The sequence below is a fragment of the Lemur catta genome, chromosome 2 (genome assembly GCF_020740605.2).
Source record: "Lemur catta isolate mLemCat1 chromosome 2, mLemCat1.pri, whole genome shotgun sequence".
Taxonomy (NCBI): domain Eukaryota; kingdom Metazoa; phylum Chordata; class Mammalia; order Primates; family Lemuridae; genus Lemur; species Lemur catta.
Genome location: NC_059129.1, coordinates 28,224,815 through 28,248,401, shown reverse-complemented (window position 1 = coordinate 28,248,401; position 23,587 = coordinate 28,224,815). Strand labels below are relative to the sequence as shown.

At 44.4% G+C, this 23,587-nt stretch overlaps 1 protein-coding gene across 1 annotated transcript; it reads left to right on the top strand.

Moving 5' to 3' along the window:
- The first annotated feature begins 558 nt into the window (after nucleotides 1–558).
- Nucleotides 559–17,950, top strand: BCL7B (BAF chromatin remodeling complex subunit BCL7B). Its single transcript, XM_045543152.1, has 6 exons — nucleotides 559–1,091; nucleotides 5,550–5,625; nucleotides 12,839–12,935; nucleotides 15,123–15,293; nucleotides 16,588–16,667; nucleotides 16,901–17,950. Exons 1-6 carry the CDS (start codon nucleotides 1,000–1,002, stop codon nucleotides 16,991–16,993), a joined length of 609 nt encoding a protein of 202 aa, XP_045399108.1. The 5' UTR covers nucleotides 559–999; the 3' UTR covers nucleotides 16,994–17,950.
- The last annotated feature ends 5,637 nt before the right edge of the window (nucleotides 17,951–23,587 follow it).

The following is a 23,587-nucleotide window of genomic DNA, read 5'->3' as shown; positions in this document are numbered from 1 at the left end:
CATGTTCTACTTAACTGGAAGCTCTTTGAAAGCAAAAACACTTCTGTCTTCAGCTCTTGGTACAGAGCTTTGCACAAAATAGGCATCTGTTTGGTTTTGGTTTTGATAGAGACAGGTCTAATTATGTTGCCCAGGTTGGAGTGCAATGGCTATTCACAGGTGAGATCATATCGCACTACAACCTCAAACTCCCGGGCTCAAGCCATCCTCCTGCTCCAGCTATGGAAGAGCTGGGACTACACAGGCACATGCCACCACGCCTGGCTAAAACAGGCATCATTTAATCAACAACTGCTTAATTAAATGAGACAGTCAAGTAGAGTGCTAAGTATGAACAAGGTGGAATCCTAGGGTATCTGGGAAAAGGCCAGAGTTTGAACTTAATGTTGGAAGAATACGTAGTTAGTTCACCTAGTGAAGACATATGAGAAAGAATTCCAGTTGAGGAACAGGTGTGAGCAAAGGCTGGGAGGCATACTGAAGAAAGGTGTGAAATTTCCTGTGCTTGGAGCACAGCGGTAGAGCTAGAGCAAGGGCGCTGGACGCGAGAGGCAGCAGGACAGAGAAGGCGCAGAACCTGAGTTTCATTGGGTCAAGTGCATAAAATATAGATTGGGGCAGCAACGCTGGGCAGAGCAGGAAGGTGCCGACCTCCAACCCCCCAGGGAAAGAACCAAGGACCCTGTTGGCAGCGCCTCGCACCTCGCCCTGACCACAGCACGTGCGGCCGGCTCGCAGCGCACCTCGGCCTGCGCGGGGGCCCAAGAGCCTCCCGAGGCGCTCGGGACGGACGCCTGGGGCGGGGCGCGCAGGCGCGCTGAGGCCCCGCGCCCCAAGGGGCGGGCGGGTGCGCGCGCTCCCTCGCGCACGCGCGCAGGGAGGGGGCGACGGCCACGGTGACGCTGCTGCGGCGGCGGCGGGCGGGCGGTGGCGCGTGAGGCGCGCGATCCCCGGTGTCTTGGGACCAGTGCCCTGGCCCCCGCCGCTCCCGCCGCCGCCATGTCGGGCCGGTCGGTCCGGGCCGAGACCCGCAGCCGGGCCAAGGACGACATCAAGAAGGTGATGGCAGCCATCGAGAAAGTGCGGAAATGGTGAGGGGACGGAGCCGAGGCTGCTGGCGGGGGTCGCGGGCCCAGGCCCAGGGCAGCGCCCGACTGGCGGGCAGGGTGGAAGCCGACCGGCCGGCGCTGGGGGGGGAGGGGAGAGTAAGGGAAGGCGGGAGGAGGGTGCCTCTGGCGTCGGCGTGAGGTCAGAGGGCGCGCCGGCCGTGGCCAATCAGCGGGCCGCCCGGCTCGCGGGCCCGCCCACCTGCCGCGGGCGCGCGCCGCCCGGGAGGGGCTGCGGGCTTCCGGGCCCCGCTCCGTCAGCGGGTCTCAGTGGCCGCGCCCGGCCCGGGCGAGGGCCCGCCTTCCCAGGGTGCATCCTCTCGCGCGTTTCTCAGCTGTCCCTTGATAATAGCGAACAGTCCTGAGTGGTTTCAGTCCGCCACGCTGAGCGCTGCAGGTGTTAAGTCGATGAAGTTTGGTGAGTTTCTCGGTAAATCCACCTGCCGCGGGAGCAAGCTCGGTCCTCGAAGTGGAAACCCCACCTTTCCCCCAGTACTCACACGCCGCGCACATTTTCTCTTGGTGCCCCGGGGGCTGTCAGGAAGGTCGTTTGGAAACGGCCCCTGTAACGTTCATTGAAGACGCTGGTTGAGCTCCTGTTTTGTATCAGGAACTCTTATGCATCAGCACATTAAACTTTCACAGCCAGCTTCTTGAGCTCTTTCTCTAGCTAATCATTCCCAATAATTTAAAAGCACAGGTAGGTGCTACCTCCCCCCAGGAAGCCTTTCCCAACCGCTCCCACCCCTCACCCTTCACTAGCTTTAGGGGCATCGGTACCCTAGACTTTGTGTGTTTATTTGGCCATTTCCCCACCAGATGGAAGTTTCTTCTTTCTTTGTATCCAAGGGCTTCATATATAGTTGGGACTCTGTATAAATATTAAATAATTCATAGTTTTCCCCCTCTACATTTAATCTACCGTAGGTTTTGGTGAAACCTAAGAATGGGCAAACCTTTTTCTCCTCCCCATCTGTGACTCTAGCAGCCAGAGTATCATCCTCTCTCACCTGGAACTCTGTACCGCCTTCCTGTGATCTCCCTGCATCTGCTCCTGCTCATTGCCCAATCCATTCATGACTTTGCTCTGAGTAGTTGCATTTTTCTCACTTCCAAGTACCAGAATGGTCTTTTTAAAGTGCACATCATTAGCTGCATGTGGCATGTGCCTGTAGACCCAGCTATTCGGAAGGCTGAGGCAGGAGGATCGCTTGAACTCAGGAGGCTGCAGTTAGCTGTGATGTGCTGCTGCACTCCAGCCTGGGCAACAGAGCAAGACCCTGTCTCTTAAAAAAATAGTGCACATGTTATCATAGCACCCCTCTGCTTGGAAATTAATGTTTCAGTGGTCTCTTCTTCCTTTTTCTTTCCTTCCTCCTTTTTTTTTTTTTCTGAGACAGAGTCTTACTCTGTTGCCCAGGCTAGAGTGCCGCGGCATCAGCCTAGCTCACAGCAACCTCAAACTCCTGGGCTCAAGCAATCCTCCTGCCTCAGCCTCCTGAGTAGCTGGGACTACAGGCATGTGCCACCATGCCCGGATAATTTTTTCTATATATTTTTAGTTGTCTAGCTAATTTCTATTTTATTTAGTAGAAACGGTGTCTTGCTCTTGCTCAGGCTGGTCTCGAACTCCCGACCTCAAGCGATCCTCCCGCCTCGGCCTCGCAGAGTGCTAGGATTACAGGCGTGAGCCACTGTGCCGGGGCTCTTCTTCCTTTTAAGTAAAGACCTGCCTCATCTACCTGGCTCTTTCCCAGAATGCTTGTCATCTTTCTGCTGTTCCTATTGTCTGACATTCTTCCTTTCTCCTCTCCCCTTGCCTAATGAACTCATAGCTGAGCTGGAAAGTTGCTTATTGATGGTCACCTTTTTGAGATTCTCAATCTAGATCAGGTCACCTTCATGGAACTTTCCACAGATTGAACCATTAAGACATTTCCTATATGTGACATTTTTGTACAGTTTGATATGATTAAACCTAATGAGTAAGTGACTAGTTGTGAAGTGAGTTGTTGATGTCTGTTTCGTGTCATAATTCAGGCTCTGTGAGAGTAAGGACTATGCATCTTGTTCCCTGCATCCCTGGGACCTAGAACAGGCTCTTGTGTGTATTAAATATTTGTTGAATAAATGAGGACATGGAATGGCCTATTCAGGAATTAGCTCCAATTTTCTAAGACTAATTTATTCTTTCTGTTACATCACAGACTCTCTTTACGTTTCCATTTATGTCATCATTTGCTGAACAGTGTCAACAACTGCAACAACTGTTACTTTTTTTTACTTTATGTAACTTCATATTTGCACTTGGAACTTTCAGAAGTTGGTTCAGATCTGTGACAGATCCAAACGAACTTCTGTGTTTGCCATTGTTCCTGCTGACAGCAAGCACCTCTTAAGGTACCAGTGGCCCTTAAATGAAGCAGATTCATTCTCTGCCTGACATGCTTAGGGAAGTAACTTCTTGGAATGACAGAGTCTCCTTTGTTATATCTCCTCCGCACACATTGGTTTGGAGACCTTAGAGTACATTGAAGGTGCTCTGTGGGCAAGTTCAGAACAGTGGTATTTTAGTTTAATTAGGTGTAGTAGAGTTGTGGGGCCTTAATAGTGATTTAGAGAGTGACCTTGGGCAATACTTTCATCCCTTCTTATGCCTTTGCTTATTTTATGAGTGGGGCAAAGTGGTAATCTCTGCCATTTTTACCTTATTAGGACACAGCAAGAGACAAAAGGATTTCTACAAAGCTTTGAACTTCAAGGTTGAAGTTTTTAAATTTCTGTCCATTTTCTTCTTTTTTCTTTATGTAGTCTTGATAACCCAGAATGGCAGAGATCCTAACATTTCACACCCACCACTCCTTACCCCCAGCAGTAGCTGTGTCTTCCCTGTGATTGTCCCTTAGAGGGTCCTTTAAATGGAAATAAGAGAAAAGGCGGAGTCACTCCAAGAGGAACCTAGAGACACTTAGATATTATCTCTGAAATAATCACAACATTCTTTTTAAAAATTAATTTTAATTAAAAATTTTGTTCTCTATGTTTATTTCTGCTTGTCTATATTTTTAGTAATGCGGAATGATAGGGATTTTTGAAGATTAATTGCCTGTAATCTTTATTGAAATTACTTCCTAAATTGACTGATAGGTCAAAAACACTATAAAAGACAAAAAAATATCATAGCATTTAATAGTGGATACACAAGAAGGGACCTGTGAAAAAAAAGGGTGCTATGGCTACAGAAAGGTTAGAAATTGCTGCTTTGCTTTAATTTATGGTTTGAGTCAGTAAGTGACTTCTGGGGGCTTTTGATGAAAAGGAGATAAGGATAGGCAATTGGTTGTTGAGGCAGAGCTCCTTCCTAGGCTCCACTGAAAATAATATGCCAAATAAGTAACAGTCCTCACTCTGGCAGTATAATTAGAAACATAGAACTCACCCATGAGGTGAAGAGAAAGCATACAAAGCAACTCATATGCAAGTAAAAAAGAATATGGTGCAACACAGTGTTGCATATGTGTGTGGTGATTCCTTAACTGTCAGGTTGAGGTTTAATCTCTTCTCTAGAACAGCCTCAAACTACCTTCCAGTCTTATCTCCCACAAGGTGATTATTTATTGTTTCCCAAACACAACTTTGGGCTCCCTGCCTCTGTCCATAATCTACACTCTTATTCTAGAATGTCTCTTATCTTTCCCTGGTACATACCTGGTGGAAGAAAACTACTCATTTTTTAAGGCTTATGTAAAAATTACCTCCTCTTTAAAGTGGTCTTTCCATGGCTTAGCCTTTGCTGCCTCCGGAAGCCAGTGTCAGGCTTGCTTCTGTCTGCTGGAAGCATCCTGTCCTGAGATTGTGTTTCACCCGGAGTTCCAACGCCGTAGCAGTCAGAGCTGTCCCTCCGAGGGATGGCCTAGTCCCACTTTGTCTTTCAGCTGCCTTCTCAACTCCCTTGTCACCTTCACATGTTACAGCGATTTCTTTCCTTACCTCTTTTGTTCTTATGAGCTCCCAAGGTAGGGACCATATCTTAGACATCCTTTATCTCCTACAGGGCCTTCTATTGTAAGGCTTTATAAATATCAGTGGAATTAAATTAATTTTGGAAAATAAAGAAATGATGCCAGGTGAATACTTGAGTTTGAAAATGTGATGATGCTGTATATTGGTGTAGTCTATGAGGGAAGAAAGCTCTGGTGCACTGTCTGTGAGGGAAGGTGGCAAGTGGAGGGTTCAGAGCCAAGGGAATTTGAGAGGGAAGTCTTTCTGGAATAGGTGATTTTTATACCAAAACAGCGTATAATTTAATGGAGAGGAAGTTTAGAAGGCATTGCAGGTTGAAGGAATGATCTGCTGAGAGGTAGAAAAACACAAATTATGAACAGAAAATTATATTTTTATGATAACTTATTTTATCAGTTCTAAAAAATGTCTTTCTTTCAGGGAGAAAAAGTGGGTGACTGTGGGTGACACGTCTCTGAGGATATTTAAGTGGGTTCCTGTGACAGACAGCAAGGAGGTAAGTGTGGAAGAAAATCAAAACAAGAAAAAGGTACCTTTCTTTTTTATGTCTTTCTTTGATTGCCTCTTAATTATAAATGAATTTTTCCCCCCAGAATTGAGTTGAAATTACTTCGAGGCACACTCTCTCATTGGTCCATGCAAAGCTTCTATTATTTTCCCCCTTCCTTTCTTTCCCTTAACCCAAGCCGCTTTTGCAGGGCGTGGCAAACGACAGCCCAGGCCTGCTCCTTGTGTTTGTCAGTATAGTGTTATTGGAGCGGAACACAAGTACACCCACTGGTTTCCTTATTGTCAGTAGCTGCTTTTGAATTGTGATGGCAGAAGTGAGTAGTTGCCATAAGACCTAAGGGCTCGGAAAGCCTAGAATATTTATTTTCTGGCCTTTTAAGAAAAAGTTGGCTGATACCTGCTCTTACCCAATTAGCCACCCCACTGTAGTATGTGTCTTATATGTATATATACCTTTCTGATTCGTCTTCCATGGATTTATTTGGATACTAGGGATATTCTTGAAAAATACATATCATTGTTTCATATGTGTGTTTTTTGGTTTTGGTGTTTTTTTTTTTTATATATAAAACTTACGCATACATATAGCACTGTGCTATAAACCTCTTCCTATTTCTTCTCTTTTGTACAACCTTGATTTTGAGAACTTTCCACATACCTGTAAATGTAAATAGAGTTACTACTTTTAACTCTTAAATTGTATTATTTACGGTTACTACATTTATCTACACATTCTCTGGATGATCAGCACCCAGATTGTTTTTCCTAATTTTTTTTTTTTTTTTTTTTTTGAGACAGAGTCTCGCTCTGTTGCCCAGGCTAGAGTGAGTGCCATGGCATCAGCCTAGCTCACAGCAACCTCAAACTCCTGGGCTTAAGCAATCCTTCTGCCTCAGCCTCCCAAGTAGCTGGGACTACAGGCATGCGCCATCATGCCCGGCTAATTTTTTCTATATATATATTTTAGTTGGTCAGATAATTTCTTTGTATTTTTAGTAGAGACGGGGTCTCTTGCTGGTCTCGAACTCCTGACCTCGAGTGATCCACCTGCCTTGGCCTCCCAGAGTGCTAGGATTACAGGCGTGAGCCACCTAATTGTTTTTTAAAATTTCAAATATAAAACACATACAAAACAGTATGTGAAACAGAAATGTACAGTATAATGAATAAATATAAAGCTAATACCCTTATAAAAACCACTCAGGTCAAAAACCAGAGCATTGCCAACCCCCCAGACAACCTCTGTGCAACTCTTCCCAACAGACCTTTCTTTCCCCTCTAGGGGTAATCACTGCCCTACTTTTGCTTTTCTTACCACTTTTCTATTCGTTTATAAACATATTTAATTTCTTGAGAAGATGAAAATACAATATACCAGAACCTGCGTAATACAGCAAAAGCAATACTAAGGGCAGTTTATGGCAAGAAATGCCTGCATCAGAAAAATACAAAGACTTCAAATAAACAACCTAATGATGCCGCTCCAGGAACTAGAAAAGTGAGAACAAACTCAAAATTAGTAGAAGGAAAGAAGTAATAAAGATCAGAACATAAATAAATAAAATTGAAGCAAAAACAAATACAAGACATTTTAACTTTCTATAAACAGCATCATAAAGTATGTATTTTTGTATGCCTTGCTTTTTTGCTTAGCATTATGTTTGTAAAATTCATTCATGTTGTCTTTGGACCTGTTTGTTCCTTTTCATTGCTGTGTATGCTGTATATTGCTGTGCATTCCTTATATGACTATACTATAATTTATCTTTGTGATTCTCCTATACATGAACATTGGGGTTCTTAGTTTGGGGTGCTATGAACAATGTCCCTGTGAACATTCATGTTCAGTATCCATGTCAACATGCGCATGAGTTTTCCTAGAATATTTTCCTGAGAATAGAAGTGCCGGGTCTTAGGGTATGCGTATTTTGACTTATACTAGCTAATGCTAAACTGTTTTCCCAAGTGATTGTACCAATTTATATTCCCACCAGAAACATGAGAGTTCTCACTGCTCCAAATCCTCATCAACACTTGATACAGTGTTAGACTTAAATGTGAAGATACCTCATTGTGGCTTTAATTTGATGATTAGTTATGTAATTATTGATGAGATTGAGCACCTATTCATTGTTTATTAGTCTTGTGGATTTCCTCTTTTAGGAAGTGCCAGTTTAAAAGTCTTGCCCATTTTTCTATTTGGTCTTTTACTTTTGACTTGTAGGAATTCTCTCTGTTCTGGAAATAAGTCCTTAATTGATTATATGCTATCCATACCTTTTCTCATCTGTGGCTTGTCTTCCCGCTCTATGGTGTCTTGAGTAACAGAAGTTTTGGGGGCTTTTTTTGGGACACAGTCTCACTCTGTCACCTAGGCTGGAGTGCAGTGGCATTATCAAGCTCACTGCAGCCTCCAACTCCTGAGCTCAAGCAGTCCTCCTGCGTCAGCCTCTCAAGTAGCTGGGTCTATAGTTATGTGCCACCACCCTGGCTAAATTTTTAAATTTTTTGTAGAGGTGGAGTCTTCCTGTATTGCCCAGACTGATCTTGAACTACTGGCCTCAAGCAATTCTCCTACCTTGGCCTCCCGAAGTACTGGTATTATAGGCGTGAGCCACTTTGCCTGGCCTATGATTAGTATTAATACTTTTATCCCGTAGTACTCTGAAATAAAAAAAAAATACTTTTAAATGTCTTAAGAAATCTTTTCCTTCTTTGAGGCCACAAAAATAGTCTTCCATATAATCTTCTGTAAGCTTAGTGTTTTGTTCCCATTTCTAACACTCCTAGAGTTGGGGTGTGTGTGTGTGTGTGTGTGTGTGTGTGTATGAAGTGCTCAATTTTATCTTTTTCCATGTGAACATGCTAACATTTGTCCCGAAACTCCTGGGCTCAAGCAATCCTCCTGACACAGCCTCCCAAGTAGCTGGGACTACAGGCATACGCCACCACACTCAGCTAATGTTTTCTATTTTTGGTAGAGACGGGGTCTCGCTCTTGCTCAGCCTGGTCTCTAACTCATGATCTCAAGTGACCCTCTCACCTCGGCTTCCCAGAGTGCTAGGATTACAGGCATGAGCCACAATACCGACCCCTTTCCCCTATTGTTGTAAACTAAATAATCTCTCCTTTCTCCACTAATGTGTGATGTCTTCTCTATTGTATGCCATATTCATAGCAGACGTCTGTATCTGTTTTTGAGCTCTTCTGTATTAGCTGTTCCTGTACCACAGTGACTTTTCTGTTTACTATCAATTTATAGTGTGCCTTAATGTTAAGTGAATTCTCTCTCTGTAGGCTTTTGGGAAGATAACCTTTATCAAAATGAAAAATTCCTTTCTCTTTTTAGTTTTCTAGGATTTATTAAAATTAAGAATAGATATTAGTCTTTATCAGCTGCTTTTCCTGCATTTACTGAAATGTTCATGTGATTTTCCTGCTCTAATCTGTTAATGTAGTGAATGATATTAATAAAATTTCTGATATTGAACCATTCTTGCATTCCTAAGACAAACTCTACTTGGACATGCTTTTTTTCCCTTACAATATTGCATTCAATGCACAAATACTTCATTTTGAGATTTTGGCATGTGGTTCATAAGTAAAATTGGTCTATAATTTTCTTTTCTCCTGCTATCTTTATTTTGATATAAAAATCAAAATAGGGCAGAAAAAAAATTCCACCAACCTCCTAAAACAAATTCAGCACTTTCCCCTCTTTTTTTTGATTTCTAAACCCGCTTACATCAGATGCAAAAGTTTGGTAGAACTCATCTTTAGTACCATATAGGCCTTTGTGTGTGTGTGTGGGGGTGGTGTTGATTATCATTACAGAGGCTTTAATGGTGATTGATGTATGTAGAGTTTTTTCTTTCGGAGCTGTTTTATATATATTTCCATAAATGTATCCATTCCAGATAGCTCAGTGGTTCTTTAACAGGGGGCAGTGCCCCACATTGCCAGGAATGTTTGTAAACGTGGCAAGACATTGTTCAGTTAGCCAGTGATGCTCAGCTTTCTGCAGTGCCAGACTCGGTCCTGTACACTGAAGAATTGGCCTGTCCAAAATGCCAGCAATACCGCTGACTAAGAACATTGATTCAAGTTTTCCTTTCTTTTCTTTTTTGCCCAGCTAATTTTTTTATTTTTTAGTAGAGATGGGGTCGTGCTCTTGCTCAGGCTGGTACTTTTGAAAACTTGGATCAGGGAGGGTGGGAGGAGGGGGAGGGATGAAAAATTACCTGTTGGGTACTATGTACACTATCTGGGTGATGGGTACACTAAAAACCCAGATTTTACCACTATACAATCTGTTCATGTAAACAAAACTCCACTTGTATCCCCTAAATTTATTGAAATTGAAAAAAAGAAAACTTGGGCTGGGCGCAGTGGCTAATGCCTGTAATCCTAGCACTCTGGGAGGCCGAGGCAGGAGGATCACTTGAGGTCAGGCATTCAAGACCAGCCTGACAAGAATGAGACCCTGTCTCTATTAAAAAGTAGGGGAAAAAAATTAGCTGAGCAACTAAAAAAATAGAAAAAATTAGCCGGGTGCAGTGGCATGTGCCTGTAGTCCCAACTACTCGGGAGGCTGAGGCAGGAGGATTACTTGAGCCCAGGAGTTTGAGGTTGCAGTGAGCTATGATCATACCACTTCCGTCCAGTTTGGGTGACAGAGGGAGACCCTGTCTCTTAAAAAAAAAATGTAGAAGAGGCCGGGCGTGGTGGCTCATGCCTGTAATCCTAGCACTCTGGGAGGCTGAGGCGGGAGGATCGCTCGAGGTCAGGAGTTCGAGACCAGCCTGAGCAAGAGCGAGACCCCGTCCCTACTAAAAATAGAAAGAAATTATCTGGCCAACTAAAATATATATATAGAAAAAATTAGCCGGGCATGGTGGTGCATGCCTGTAGTCCCAGCTACTCGGGAGGCTGAGGCAGGAGGATCGCTTGAGCCCAGGAGTTTGAGGTAGGCTGTGAGCTAGGCTGATGCCACGGCACTGACTCTAGCCGGGCCGCAGAGCGAGACTCTGTCTCAAAAAAAAAAAAAAAAAAATGTAGAAGATTATTCAATGCCTCAGGAAAATGTTTATAATGTGGTGAGTGGGGAAGAGAAGCAAGTTATAATACTACATTATGATCATTTTTCGTACACATGTATGTACAGGTTGTCTCTGGTGGTACAGGTGATTTTCTGTATTTTCAGAATTCCCTATAGTGAGTACTTTTTTTATATGTCTGCAGAATCATTAAAATACACAAAAATAAGGCTAGGTGCAATGGCTCATACCCATAATCCTAACACTCTGGGAGGCGGAGGCAGGAGGATTGCTTGAGCTCAGGAGTTCAAAACCAGCCAGAGCAAGAGCAAGACCCCGTCTCTACCAAAAATAGAAAAATTAGCTGGGCATAGTGGCACATACCAGTAGTCATAGCTACTCGGGAGGCTGAGGAAGGACAGTTGCTTGAGCCCAGGAGTTTGAGGTTGTAGTGAGCTAGGATGACGCCACTGCACTCTAGCCTGGGGGACAGAGCGAGACTATGTCTCAAAAAAAAAAAAAAAATTAAAAATAAATAAAGATAGGCCAGGTGCGATGGCTCACGCCTGTGATCCTAGCACTCTGGGAGGCCGAGGCGGGCAGATTGTTTGAGCTCAGGAGTTCAAAACCAGCCTGAGCAAGAGCAAGACCCCGTCTCTGCTAAAAATAGAAAGAAATTATATGGACAGCTAAAAATATATATATAGAAAAAAATTGGCCGGGCATGGTGGCACATGCCTGTAGTACCAGCTACTTGGGAGGCTGAGGCAGGAGAATCGCTTGAGCCCAGGAGTTTGAGGTTGCTGTGAGCTAGGCTGATGCCATGGTACTCTAGTGCGGGCAACAGAGTGAGACTCTGTCTCAAAAAAATAAATTAAATAAATAAATAAATAAAGATAAATGAGAGATCAGAAAAATGTGATGATAAAACCAAATGTTGATGTGGGTGTTGTGAAACTACACCAGCTATATTGCCATGCCCTTTTAGAAAGCAGTGAGGTACAGTGTTTTTCAAGAAACATAATGTGTTTATACTTTTTGATCTAGAAGAAATCAAAATCTAGTTTGATTTCTAGTTTTTTGCAAATTTATCTGAACACAATAATCCAGAAAAAAGTGAAAGTTGAGCATTTTGGCTTTGTTCTTAGTAGCAGTAAGTAACCACGATCTTAAATAAGTTAAAGCTAAATGTCCAATAGTTGGGAAGTGTTTGAGTGAATTATGGTATATGGAATATTATGCAGCTGTTAAAAATCATGTTTATGTAGTAAAATGTTTGCAGTTACATTAAAATTATATCCACATATGAAAAATGAAGGGAAGGACACATACATGGGTACAGTTGATTTTTAACAGAGATAGGATTGAGAGTTATTTAAAAAACTGTATTACTAGTGCAATGCACCTACGATAAATAGGCACGTATAAAAAGTGTGAACTGGTAAATTTGAGACTACCCAGATTTCTGCTTTTGGCTTTTGAGATGCTCTCCTTTGCAAATGCTTGTATTGTTTCTTTTGCCTTGGGCTTGTTTGTTAGAAGCTAGTGCTTACTTTCTGTCTTGGTTCCTCTGCATGTGTAACCCGCATCCTTCTTGAAAGAAATGATTTTATAAGTAAGGGAAGACATGGGGTGATCCTTTTGAATGGATGAGGGTGATGGATGGGAGCAGAGCTAGCAGGGGCTCCTTGGTCCTGTCGCTGCTTGCATTGCATGTACAGTGACTGCTGCTTTTGTCCAGTCAGAGGTCCATTCTTCTCTCACTTTTTTTTTCCTGCTGTGCTACTCAAACAAGAATCTTCCTTAAATAAATATTTTGTGTTTCTTGCCCATCCATGTAAGGAAAGGTTGGATAGCACATTGTGATCAGGACAAAACAAGGGTACCACAGGATGCTCTAGTAGAGGCGTATGCATCTGTCTCTCACTTTTGACTCATGATATTCACACTGGAAGGCTCCATTTTACAGATGGAGACACTGAGGCTTGAGGACAAGCACCTTGCCCAGGACTCTGCTATTCCTTGGGTCCTTGGAGTCTCATACCACTGTCGTTATTCCTGTTCAGTCCGAGGGCAGTTTTCTGTGGTCCCTCACATAGGTCTCTCTCTCTTTGTGAGTCTCCTGCTTGGCTCTATCATATTCCTCTTTTTTTCCTTTTCTAGAAAGAAAAGTCAAAATCGAACAATTCAGCAGCCCGGGAACCTAATGGCTTTCCCTCTGATGCCTCAGCCAATTCCTCTCTCCTTCTTGAATTCCAGGGTGAGTTGCATCCACATGTCTTCCTTGCAGGAATAAGAAAACTTAGATGAACTCATTAATAATAATAGGAATAGTTCTGTGTATCATTTCAGTTCTTACTGTTTCGCCGATACCGTGCTAAGACTTACATAAGTCTTTTTTCACTTAAACCTCACAATAGCCCCGGAAGTTAGAAGATAGTATCCTCATTTTCCAGTTAAGGAAACTGAAGCTCCAAGAGGTGAAGTTAGGTATCTAAAGTTACATAACTAGTAAGTGGCAGACCCCATGTTCGGCTTTGTGGCTTAGAAGCTCTTTTCTTTAGACTGTATGTTTTATGATAGTGCCCTAGAGTAGGCTTCCCAAAGCCACGGCTTCTGCCTCTCCACCGTCAGCACAAGTTCTGCCTCCTAAACCGATCCCGCCTGTGTCAGCACCGCAATCATAATATTGCCTTTTACTCCCACGTCCCAGTTACTGTCTATGAAGCACTTTTACTTCACTTTGTCGTTTTTATCCATATATCAGCCTGTGATATAAACTAGGCAGTTATTATCCCTATTTAAGGAAACTAGTCTTCAGAGAAGAGTGTTTGCCTAAGCTCAAAAGTGACAGAGCTTTATTCTTTTTAAAATAAAATGCTACTTCCATCCTAGCGCGGAAGTTAATGGTCTTGGTAGGAGTAAAGACTAGAGTGAGTTTACAACTTCCTCTTGAGAACCAGGCTTGACACTAACCCTGTGTGCAGTTGTCCCCTGCCCACTTCTCTCCCCTCCCCCACCAAGGTTAATGTTCCATTAACACAAGGGGAGGGTTCTCCTTAGCTATATGCGGGCTCTTTGATAATCATAAAGCTCTTGGAGACTCATGAGGCTCCATTTCCTCCTTTTCATTCCATAAACATTTAATGAACTCCTACTGTGTGCCAGGTACTATGTATGGCACTGTGGCGTCAAGGACGAGTAAGCCACAGAGCCTGCCCACACAGAGTATATGGAAGCAAAGAGTTGTATAAAATAGTGAATGCAGGTGTGCACAGGCTACAACAGGAGCATAAGAGAAGGCGGTCATTTCCTCCGGTGTGAACTAGGGAGGCAGGGCTCCGCAGGGGAGGTGGTGCTCGAGCTGAGTGTTGGAATGTCAGGGCGCTTTCCAGGGAGACTGGAAGGAGAAAGTGGTCCCAGCACCAGGAGCAGATGGGCAGAAGCAGCTGTGCATGAAGCAGCAGTCGGGGTAGGTCCAGCCTGGCTGGGGCCAAGGGTGCTTCAGGGAGAATGGCAGGGAGTAAGGCCGGAGATCTGACAGGACTTTGTGTGTTGTGATCAGATCATCTCGTGCCTGCCCTCAGAAGCACTGGAGTGTGACGTTTATCCTTGGGGCAGCAAGGAACCACTGAAGGGTTTGGAAGGATCACTCTGGCAGTGGGATGAACTTCAATTTGGAGTACGTGAGACTGGAGGCAGTTAGTTAGCGGCTTTCACGGGAGGCCAGGCCAGAGATGATGAGGCCTGAGGCAGCAGGAGAGGAAGGAATGAGCGCAGTTGATACCAGAGCAGGACGTAGATCTGATTTGGTGACTGGCTGCTGGAAGTGAGGGAGAGGAAGGGGTTGTGGACTCTAACATTTTTCAATTTAAGTGTGACTTTGAGCCTGCAGACGGAACTCCAGGTGGTAATCCCTCGGTGCTGGGGCAATCCAGGCGGCAAAGCCTGCGCTGACCACCTCCGGATACCACAGGCCGCCTTCCGATGCCTGAGGGTGCCAGACACCTTGTGTTTTCTGCACATCATGTCAAATGGGAAGATAGGGAAGTACTGAGTGGGGGCACAGCTTTGGGTTCCCTTTCACCAGGCAGTGAGAAAATACCAGGTCCAGGCTGTAACTGGTGGCTAATAAAGAAGGGATTAAGGAGCTTATCCTGAAGTATTGATGTTGCTTAAACGTAAAGATTCTGGCTGTATCTGGTACTTTGAATATGTCGTGAAATAGAAAATGTTTAAATTAATCAACTTAGATTATGCTGATAATTTGCAGTGCATAGAAGCCCCAAGAGTGTCTGCCTTTTCAGGGAGTGTCTGCAGCAGTGGTTATTGTACCCAACTGTGTCATGGCTGCCTAAGGAGCTGCCAGGTCCTTGGCTCTGTACTGAGTTCCTCTTGGGGGAAATGACCACCCTCAGCTGTTGCCTTCATTGTGTTTGGTTTGCAGATGAAAACAGCAATCAGAGTTCTATGTCTGATGTCTATCAGCTCAAGGTGGACAGCAGCACCAACTCAAGTCCCAGCCCTCAGCAGAGCGAGTCCCTGAGCCCGGCACACACCTCAGACTTCCGCACAGATGACTCCCAGCCCCCAACCCTGGGCCAGGAGATCCTTGAGGGTGAGTCATGGTTGACCCAGGCTGAGCGTCACGGAGGAGCCTTGCTTCTTGCTCTTGATGTTTCTCTTCTTTAGAGTAAAAGGTAGAGAGAGTGTGCCTCAGAGCCTGGCAGCATCAAGCCTCTTGTTAAGAGCTTGGGATATTTTGGGGAATGATTGTATTTTACCTTTCATAGAGGGAAGGGACAAAACAAGCAATACAGTTGAGTGCCAGGCTCTGTGTAAGAAACTTTTATATTTGATGCCTGATATAATTCCCTCAAAACCCCTGTGAGCGGTGGTCTGTCCCACCGCACACCAGGATTGGGGTCTGGTGCAGTGAGCCCCTCATCCTGGGAAATGGGGTGCCGCCAGAAATGTGGCCACCTCCTTGCCCATCATGCAGTGCGTGTTTGTGGGGAACCTGGTGCTGAAACAATTCCTAGACAGCCTGCTGCTGGGTCAAGGCCTCATATGGAGCAGAGCAGCTCCCTTGCTCCCTCGCTGCAATCTGTCGAAAGTCACCCTGTGGCATAAGGATTTGTTTAAAAACAACAATAAAAAGCCAAAAAACCACAACCCTATGAGATAGCAGCTATTGTCTTCATTTTACAGATGTAGAAATAGAGGCTTAAGGCTTAGAAACATTAAATCACTTGATCAAGATCACAGAGCTAGTAACTGTTGGAACTGGATGTCAGTTTAAGTCCTAACTTCAGAGTGCGTGCTGTTTGCATTATATCCTGCGCATTCCTTATAGGACAGACAGAAACAGGTGTATATACGTCCTAGGCCCTTGTTAGCCTCTCCTCTTCTGTGACCTGTTAACAGCTGGGCTGAAAAATAGAACTTGTTTCTCTATGGGAAATGCCAGTTATTACTCATATCTATTGTGTGCTTCCTGTTTGCCATGCACGCTGTGAGCTGCTTATATCATTTCACCTAATCCTTCTAGCAGCCCTCTCAGAAAACTGGGAGACTGGGTTAGAGTCGTGACGTTTGGGCTGGAGAATGACAAGATGAGCTGCTTTGTGGTTCCAGATGTCTGCAGAATAGGCCAAGCTCCCCAGCCTGGCGTTGACAGCCCTCTGTGATCCAGCTATGTAGTCATGTTTGGCTCATCTACCACGAGTGGCTGTGACTCCTCAACGAGACTCTGGCCTCGCCAGGCCCTCAACATTTGATTCCCAGGCCAGTGTTCTCCGAGTCACTGCCACAGAACTCTTAGGAAAGCCCCCCAGGTTGAGGCCGAGATTCCTCGGTAGTCTCCTGCCTCAGGAAGGCCTGCACCTGGGCTGACCTTGCTGCTTTTTCAGAGCCCTCCCTGCCTGCCTCAGAAGTTGCTGATGAACCGCCCACCCTCACAAAGGAAGAACCAGTCCCACTAGAGACACAGGTAAGGAGTCACCGTGGGTTTCCCAGTTTCCAATCAAAACAGTAAAGACTCTGTTGATGTGAAATTGGATCTGTAGCATCGTGAACTGGTGTCTCCAGGTCATAAGGTAGGGGAAGAAGTTTGGTCATCTGCAAGAGAAGGTTGAGAGTGGGTTTCCAGGTTGTAATTCGAGTGGATGGGGAGGTTCTTGTTCTGAGGGATGGCCCTAACATTCATGCTCTGGCTGCTCCTAGACTGCCGAGGAAGAGGAAGACTCAGGTGCCCCACCCCTGAAGCGCTTCTGTGTGGACCAACCTGCAGTGCTGCAGACAGCGACAGAAAGCTAGCACCCTCCTGGCACCCTCCGCCTCCAGGCCCCTGCCTCTATTTATTGCATTCTGGTTCTGGCCGTGCTATGTTGCTGGGGTGAGGGCAAGCTCTGGCGTCCAGAGCCTGCACGTGTGAGCCTCTGGATTGGAGGCTGACATAGGACTTGGGGTTGTGGCATCATCTTCCCATCCCTGGCACCTGTGTCTGCTTGCTCCTGAGAAGAGGGGTGCTCATGTCCTTTTTGCACCCCAAGTAGGCTGGAGCATCAGCCATCCCAAGATTCATCTGTCACCTCCAGGTAGCAGTCTCTGCTCCAGAACCTCTGGACTGCACTGCTGGCGCTTCTACGAGAAGAAGGAGACGTGGAAGGTGCTCTCTAGAGAAGAGAGTGCCTAGGGTTACTTGAACTTGAAAGGAGACTGTAGATTCATGGACTTTCCTATAGGGCTGGGGCCCCATAGGCTGCTGTTGGAGAAAGATAGGGGAGAGACTTTGGAGGGGAGAGAAGGGCCCTTCTCCATATAAGGGCAGAAAGTCCTTATAGATTTGCTGTCCTGGCACTTGCCCGTTCCTGAGGTGGTCCTGCCTCTTGTGGGCTCTCTAGCTGCTGACAGTCCTTTGTGCCCCACCGTAACCATCCCCTGCCCCCAGCACACACGTACACAGGCACACATGCCCACGCAGCTTTCTGTTTTCACCTGTACATTTCATTCCAGCATCCCCTGCCTCCTGCCACAGACTCTGCCCCAGCAAGAATTTGAGGTTCTGACAACAGTACCCATCCCCTACAGTACTCCTTCAGCTGAGACTTTCTAAAAAGTTCCCTTTTCTTTGAAATCTGCATGTTTAATTGAACTTTGTGATTTTATTTTTTGTTTCAAAAAAGTTTAAGAAAATGGAAATGGGCAACAGTGAGTGAAGACATATTTTAGCACTGAATAGAATATTTTTAAAATTAAACTATTTGAAATATGTCTTGTTGGTATTTGAGTGCTTCATTCTTGAAGGTTGCGGGGGCAGGGCTGGGGGTGGTGGTGACTAAGTGCCTGTGAAGTCACCGTAGGTTGGGCCCTGCCAAATGTCTCAGTCCTACCAAGTGCGCTTTCTGATGAGAATGATTTCAAGACTCCCTTTGAAGTTTTCATGTAGTTCAAATCATACTTCTGTCCCTGTGTGCACTGAATGCGACCAAAGAATGTATTTTCCACAGCCCCAGGTGCTTAGGAGGGAATCGTGAGTTCTATTTTCACTTTTTTCCTCGTGGTAAAATGCATACAACATCAAAGTTACCTTTTTCTCCATTTTCAAGTGTGCAGTTGGGTGATACTAAATGCATTCACGGTGTTTTGCAGTCATTGCCGCTGTCTGGCTCTGAACTCTTTCATTACCCCGAGTGGAAATCTCATGCCCAAAAAGCAGTCACTCCCCATTTTTCCCTCTGCTCAGTTCCTGGGCACCCACAGATCTGCTTTCTGTCCATGAGTTCTCTTTTGCTCCTGATTCCTAAGGAAAATAATAGAGTCATGGTTGAAAAGAATTCAACGTTTTGTTGCAATATTCCCTGAAGTGATCCCTCTCACTTCCCATAGGGGCTCCGGGTACTGTGGACTAGGATCCAAGTTTTACTGCCCTATTTTATCGTCCCTAGTTTTTTTTTTTTAAACACTTAACATGTACTTCAAGTTGTCAAATGAATGTCACGGATACTGGAATTGTATGTGGTACATAAAGTATGTTTTAATGTGTTTAAACAAAGGAAGGTATTGAAAATATAATGAATGAAACCATAAAAATGATCAGGCAGATTTGAAAAAGAACCAAATAGAATTTCTATAAATGAAAACAATTACTGAAATAAAGTGTTAAAAAAGATAAGCAGGAGAGAAAAGTGACAAGGGGAGTTAGCGGTTGGCATTCCAGGTTACTTTGTGTCCAGGTGCAAGGACAGGAACACAGGAGGTCCGGAATCTCAATAGACCTCTACCTGTAACTGGGCAGAACATGGTGTAGTAAGTGCGGGAGGAGAATCCACGAAGGTCAAGTGATGGACAGAATAGAAACCGTTCTCTTGGAGTTCCACTTTAGCACCACTTCATTGAGATTCTAAGAAATTTAGGCTAGCAACCTCCACCACCATCCTGGAGCCTTCACAGGGTAGGAGTTGGGAGGATAAGGAGAAAAAGGAAGAGTCACAGAATGACCACAGTCATTCCCAAATAACTTGTATGTTCCCTCTGGGTGGTGGTGTGCCCTATACATACGCACATTTAAATTATTAAGGAAAATACATATGGGCCCGCCCAGCTAAATACATGTGGGTGAGCACTAGAGAAGATCAACAGAGCTAAATGAATTTCGTACAAGAAAACTTGGGAGTATGGAAAAGGTGAGTGCCCAAATTACTTGTCCTCTTGGCAAATGACATTTATTCATTTTATAAATTCAGTCATCCCTCAGCATCTAGGGGGCATGGGTTCCAGGACCCCTGAGTTTACCAAAACCCACAGATGCTCAAGTCACAAAGTAGGCCCTCTGCATCTGCAATTTCGAGTTCTGCAAATCCTGTGTTTCCAATTCACAGTTGGTCGAATCCTCGGATGCGGAACCTGTGGATAACAAGAGATGACTGTGTGTTGCAAACATACATCCTGGGCTCTCTGGACAGTACAACTGGTGGATGCACGGTCTCTGCTTCAAGCAGTTTATAGTCTGGTGAGGTGGAGAAGGTAGACAGGAGTATGTGCCCTGAGGGTGGTGAAGGTGGCGCATCGTTAGAGAAGAATCTCAGGCTGGGATACCGGTAGGTTTCTAGGAGAGGTGGCATTTGCACTGGGCCTTGACAATTTTGTCTGGATGTGAGGAAATTTGAGGAAAGACAAAGCAGGGCAGGTTAGAATAACAGATGGGGCAGTAAAGTACCTGGGCACGTGCAGGGAGTAACCACGGAATTAGGTTTCTATTTTGTGCAACCTTTTATTTTGAGAATTTTCAAGACTACACAAAGTTGAAAGAATAATTTGGTAAAGGTGTCTTCCCTTCACCTAGATTCGCCAATTATTAACATTTTGCCACATTTGCTGTATGTCTCAATACACATTTTTCCCAGTTTTTTGTCTGAATTATTTGAAAATAGGTTGCAGTCATTATGACACTGCTAAGGTTTGAATGTGTCCCCTCCATAATTCAGGTGTTGCCATAGTATTAAGAGCTGAGATCATGAGGACTCTTCCCTCAGGAATGGGATTAAGGCCCTCATGCCCTCATAAAAGAGGCTTCACGCAGTGTTGGGCTGCCTGGCCCTTCTGCCTTGTGAGAACACAGCATTCCTTCCCTCCCTTTCGCCTTGGACGATGCAGCATTAAGATGCCATCTTGGAAGCAGAGAGCAGCCCTCACCAGACAGCTGAACTAGCACCTTGATCTTGGACTTACCAGCCTCCAGAACTGTTAGAAAATAAATTTCTCTTCTTTATGATTTACCCAGTATCAGGAATTTTGTTATAGAGGCACAAATGGACTAAGACACTTTACCACTAAGTACTTAAGCTTGCATCTCCTGAGAACACAGACATTTCCCAACATAACTGGAGTACCACAATCATACCCAAGAAATTTAACAATGATACAATATTATTTACTATAAACATTCAAATTTCCCCAAATCGTGCCAATAATATAACAATTCCCCCTACTCCCAGGTCCAGGATTAAATCTAGGTTCACACATTGCATTTAGTTCTCATGTCTCTTTAGTCTCCTTTCTTGGGAGGTAGGTGGATGATTTTCTTTCATGTCATTGATATTTCTGAAGGGTCCAGACGGTTATTTGTAGAATGTCCCACAATCTGGATTTGTCTGTTTTCTTTCTAAGAGATTCAGGTTAAATGTTTCTTGGCCAGTATTCTTACTACAGAAGTCATGTTGTGTATTCATTGCCTTGTATCAAGAGGCACATACTGTCAGTTTGTCCCATTATGGTGATGCCAAGTTTGATCACTTGGTGGTGTCTACCAGATTTCTCCACCTTTAGAGTGCTTATACACTTTTGTAATTAATACGTAATCTGTAGTGTGATATTTTTATTTTTTTATTTTTTGAGGCAGGGTCTTGCTCTGTCTCCAAGGCTGGAGTGCAGTGGCCTGATCATAGGTCACTGCAGCCTCAAACTCCTGGGCTCAAGCAATCCTCCTGCCTCAGCCTCCTGAGTAGCTGGGACTACAGGTGCCTGCCACCATGCCCAGCTAATTTCTCTATTTTGTAGTGATGTGGTTTCACTCTTGCATAGGCTGGTCTCAAACTCCTGACCTCAAGTGGTCTTCCTGCCATGGCCTCCCAAAGTGTTAGGATAACAAGCATGAGCCACTGTACCCAGTGGGTGATATTTTCAGACCATTCTCCAACAACCTTTCACCCAATGATTTCAGCATCCATTGCTCTATTTCTGAATCAATTACTTCATTGGAGTTTGCAAAATGGTGATTTTCTGAATGTATCATTCTTTTTACATTCATTCACTGGCAGCTTTCTGTGAATAACAGCTTTCCCTTATCCCCTCTCCAGTTCTCTTTGTTTTCACTCTGAGCCTATAGGCTCATGAATTTCCTTTATATTCATTACTATCGGATTGGGCCAGTTAGAATCCCTTCATGCTGGGCCCTTTTGACATTTCCCATCCTTATTTGAGCAGTTCCTTACCGTCAGGTACAAGATGTTCCAGATTCACTTTGGACTTGTCCAGACCCAGCTATTTTTCCAAGGAGCCCTGGATCCTTTTTGTGGGGAAATAGGTATTTAAAAACCTAGATAAACCTAGGTTTAGCTAAAGAGTAAGGAGTTTAAGGGAAGTAGTAGCAAGACTGAGGACAGATTGGAGAGAGTCTCGAAGGTTAGGCCAGAGTTTGGTTTTACTCTGTTGGCTTTAGGGAGGCAACCATTGGAAGCTGAGAACAGGAGTGACACAGTGTGCCAGACACCACAGAGAGTAAAGCGAGGGGCACCATGGAGACAGATTGGAAGGACATTGCCCACCTGGTGTGTTTGCACGTACTAAGAGGAGATTTATGGTTCCGCCAGTCTGGGGATAAAGCAGTGCTAGGTACAGAGAAAACAAAGTAAAAACAGATTGAGGCAGCCGAGGGAAAACAAAAAAGAGAGGAAATGTAATCAGTTCACCAAATGGATCATCTGTGAATAGTACATAATCATAAATTGTACTTTGCATACTGATTTAAGCAATTGCAATATAATTATTTGGGGAATATGTTTGCCTATGTATATGGTGTTTGTGGGGCGATATGAGAGTGTCAAGTCCCCACCTTCCATTGAAGAAAGTCAACAGCTAACATTTAAAACTGAAAAACTAAAAAATAGCGATATATCTGTAACTTAGAAACATGGAGGTAGATACCAGAGGAAACAGCTTAACCAGCTAAAAATGGATGCCCCAGGGAGCAGGAAGCGGTAGGGGAGGGCTGCAGAGCTGCTTTGTGTAGAACTTTTTGTTTTTTGCAACTATGTTTATATGTTTCTTTTCGGAACTATGTTCATTTTACCATGAAAATACATAATTTTAATGCAGCTTAAAAGATTTTAAAAGTAGAAAGTCACTGTAGTAGTAGTTTTGGGCAGAAATAATAAAGGCCTGAAGTCGGATGCTGTGGGGTGGCAGGAGGGGAACCAGCTGAAGATTCTGGACAGGTAGAATTGACATTATCTGGTTGATGCTGGAGGCCGCAGAGCTGAGGGAGAGATTGAGCCCATGGGGTGGAGGGGAAGGTGGGGTGGGTACGTTAATAGAAATGAAACCCACTTAGATAAAGCAGATGATGGAGGCAGGAGATATTAGATTGCTGGTTTGCGATGGTTTGAGTTGGAGGCACCAAGACTCCAAGCAGGAAAAGACCAGTCAGAAGCTGTAAGTGTTTGAGTAAGAATCTGTGTCAGCATCAGTGGAGGATGGGCATGTGGCAGGACATAGCTCCACAGGGCACAGACCACAAAAACAGGCCAGCTCACGTCATAAAACTACCAAATGGAGATCTGCACGAGGAAAAGTGCTGTGCATCTCTAGATAGCGTTGTTCCTGCAGGTCATCAGCCACAGCTGACTCTGAGCAGACAGAAACAATAGGTAGAAGGTCTGGTGTAGACACTTAGAAACCATCAATTTTCATCTCTGTCCTTTATTATTAATTTGCTAACAAAAAATCATATTCATGTGAGATTGACAGTAAATAAGGAAATTAGGAAAAAAAAGAAAAAAAGCCTGGCCCACTGCTCACGCCTGTAGTCTCAGCTACTCAGGAGGCTGAGGCACAAGGATGGCCTTAGCCCAGGAGTTTGAGGCTGCAGTGAGCTATGATTAGACCACTGTACTCCAGCCTGGGTGACAGAGAGAGACCGTCTCTAAACTAAATAAATAAATATGTTCTGTGCCAATAGCGTTAGGGAAAATAAATAAATAAATAAATGGAATTATTAATTTGTTCATTGAAATGTTGGAAGAGAAAACATATTGACCAATAAATTATGGTAAAAACACTTTAGATTTCAGTGAAAGGGGGTTTGGGCTACAGCAACTGGGAAAAGGCATTAAGAAGAAAATGTAGGATTCA

Excerpts from the sequence above, each read along its gene's own strand:
- BCL7B (XM_045543152.1), top strand. The coding sequence starts at position 1,000 with ATGTCGGGCCGGTCGGTCCGGGCCGAGACCCGCAGCCGGGCCAAGGAC. Across the intron at positions 12,936-15,122 it reads TCTCCTTCTTGAATTCCAGG|ATGAAAACAGCAATCAGAGT; the intron begins GTGAGTTGCATC and ends TTTGGTTTGCAG. Across the intron at positions 15,294-16,587 it reads GGGCCAGGAGATCCTTGAGG|AGCCCTCCCTGCCTGCCTCA; the intron begins GTGAGTCATGGT and ends CTGCTTTTTCAG.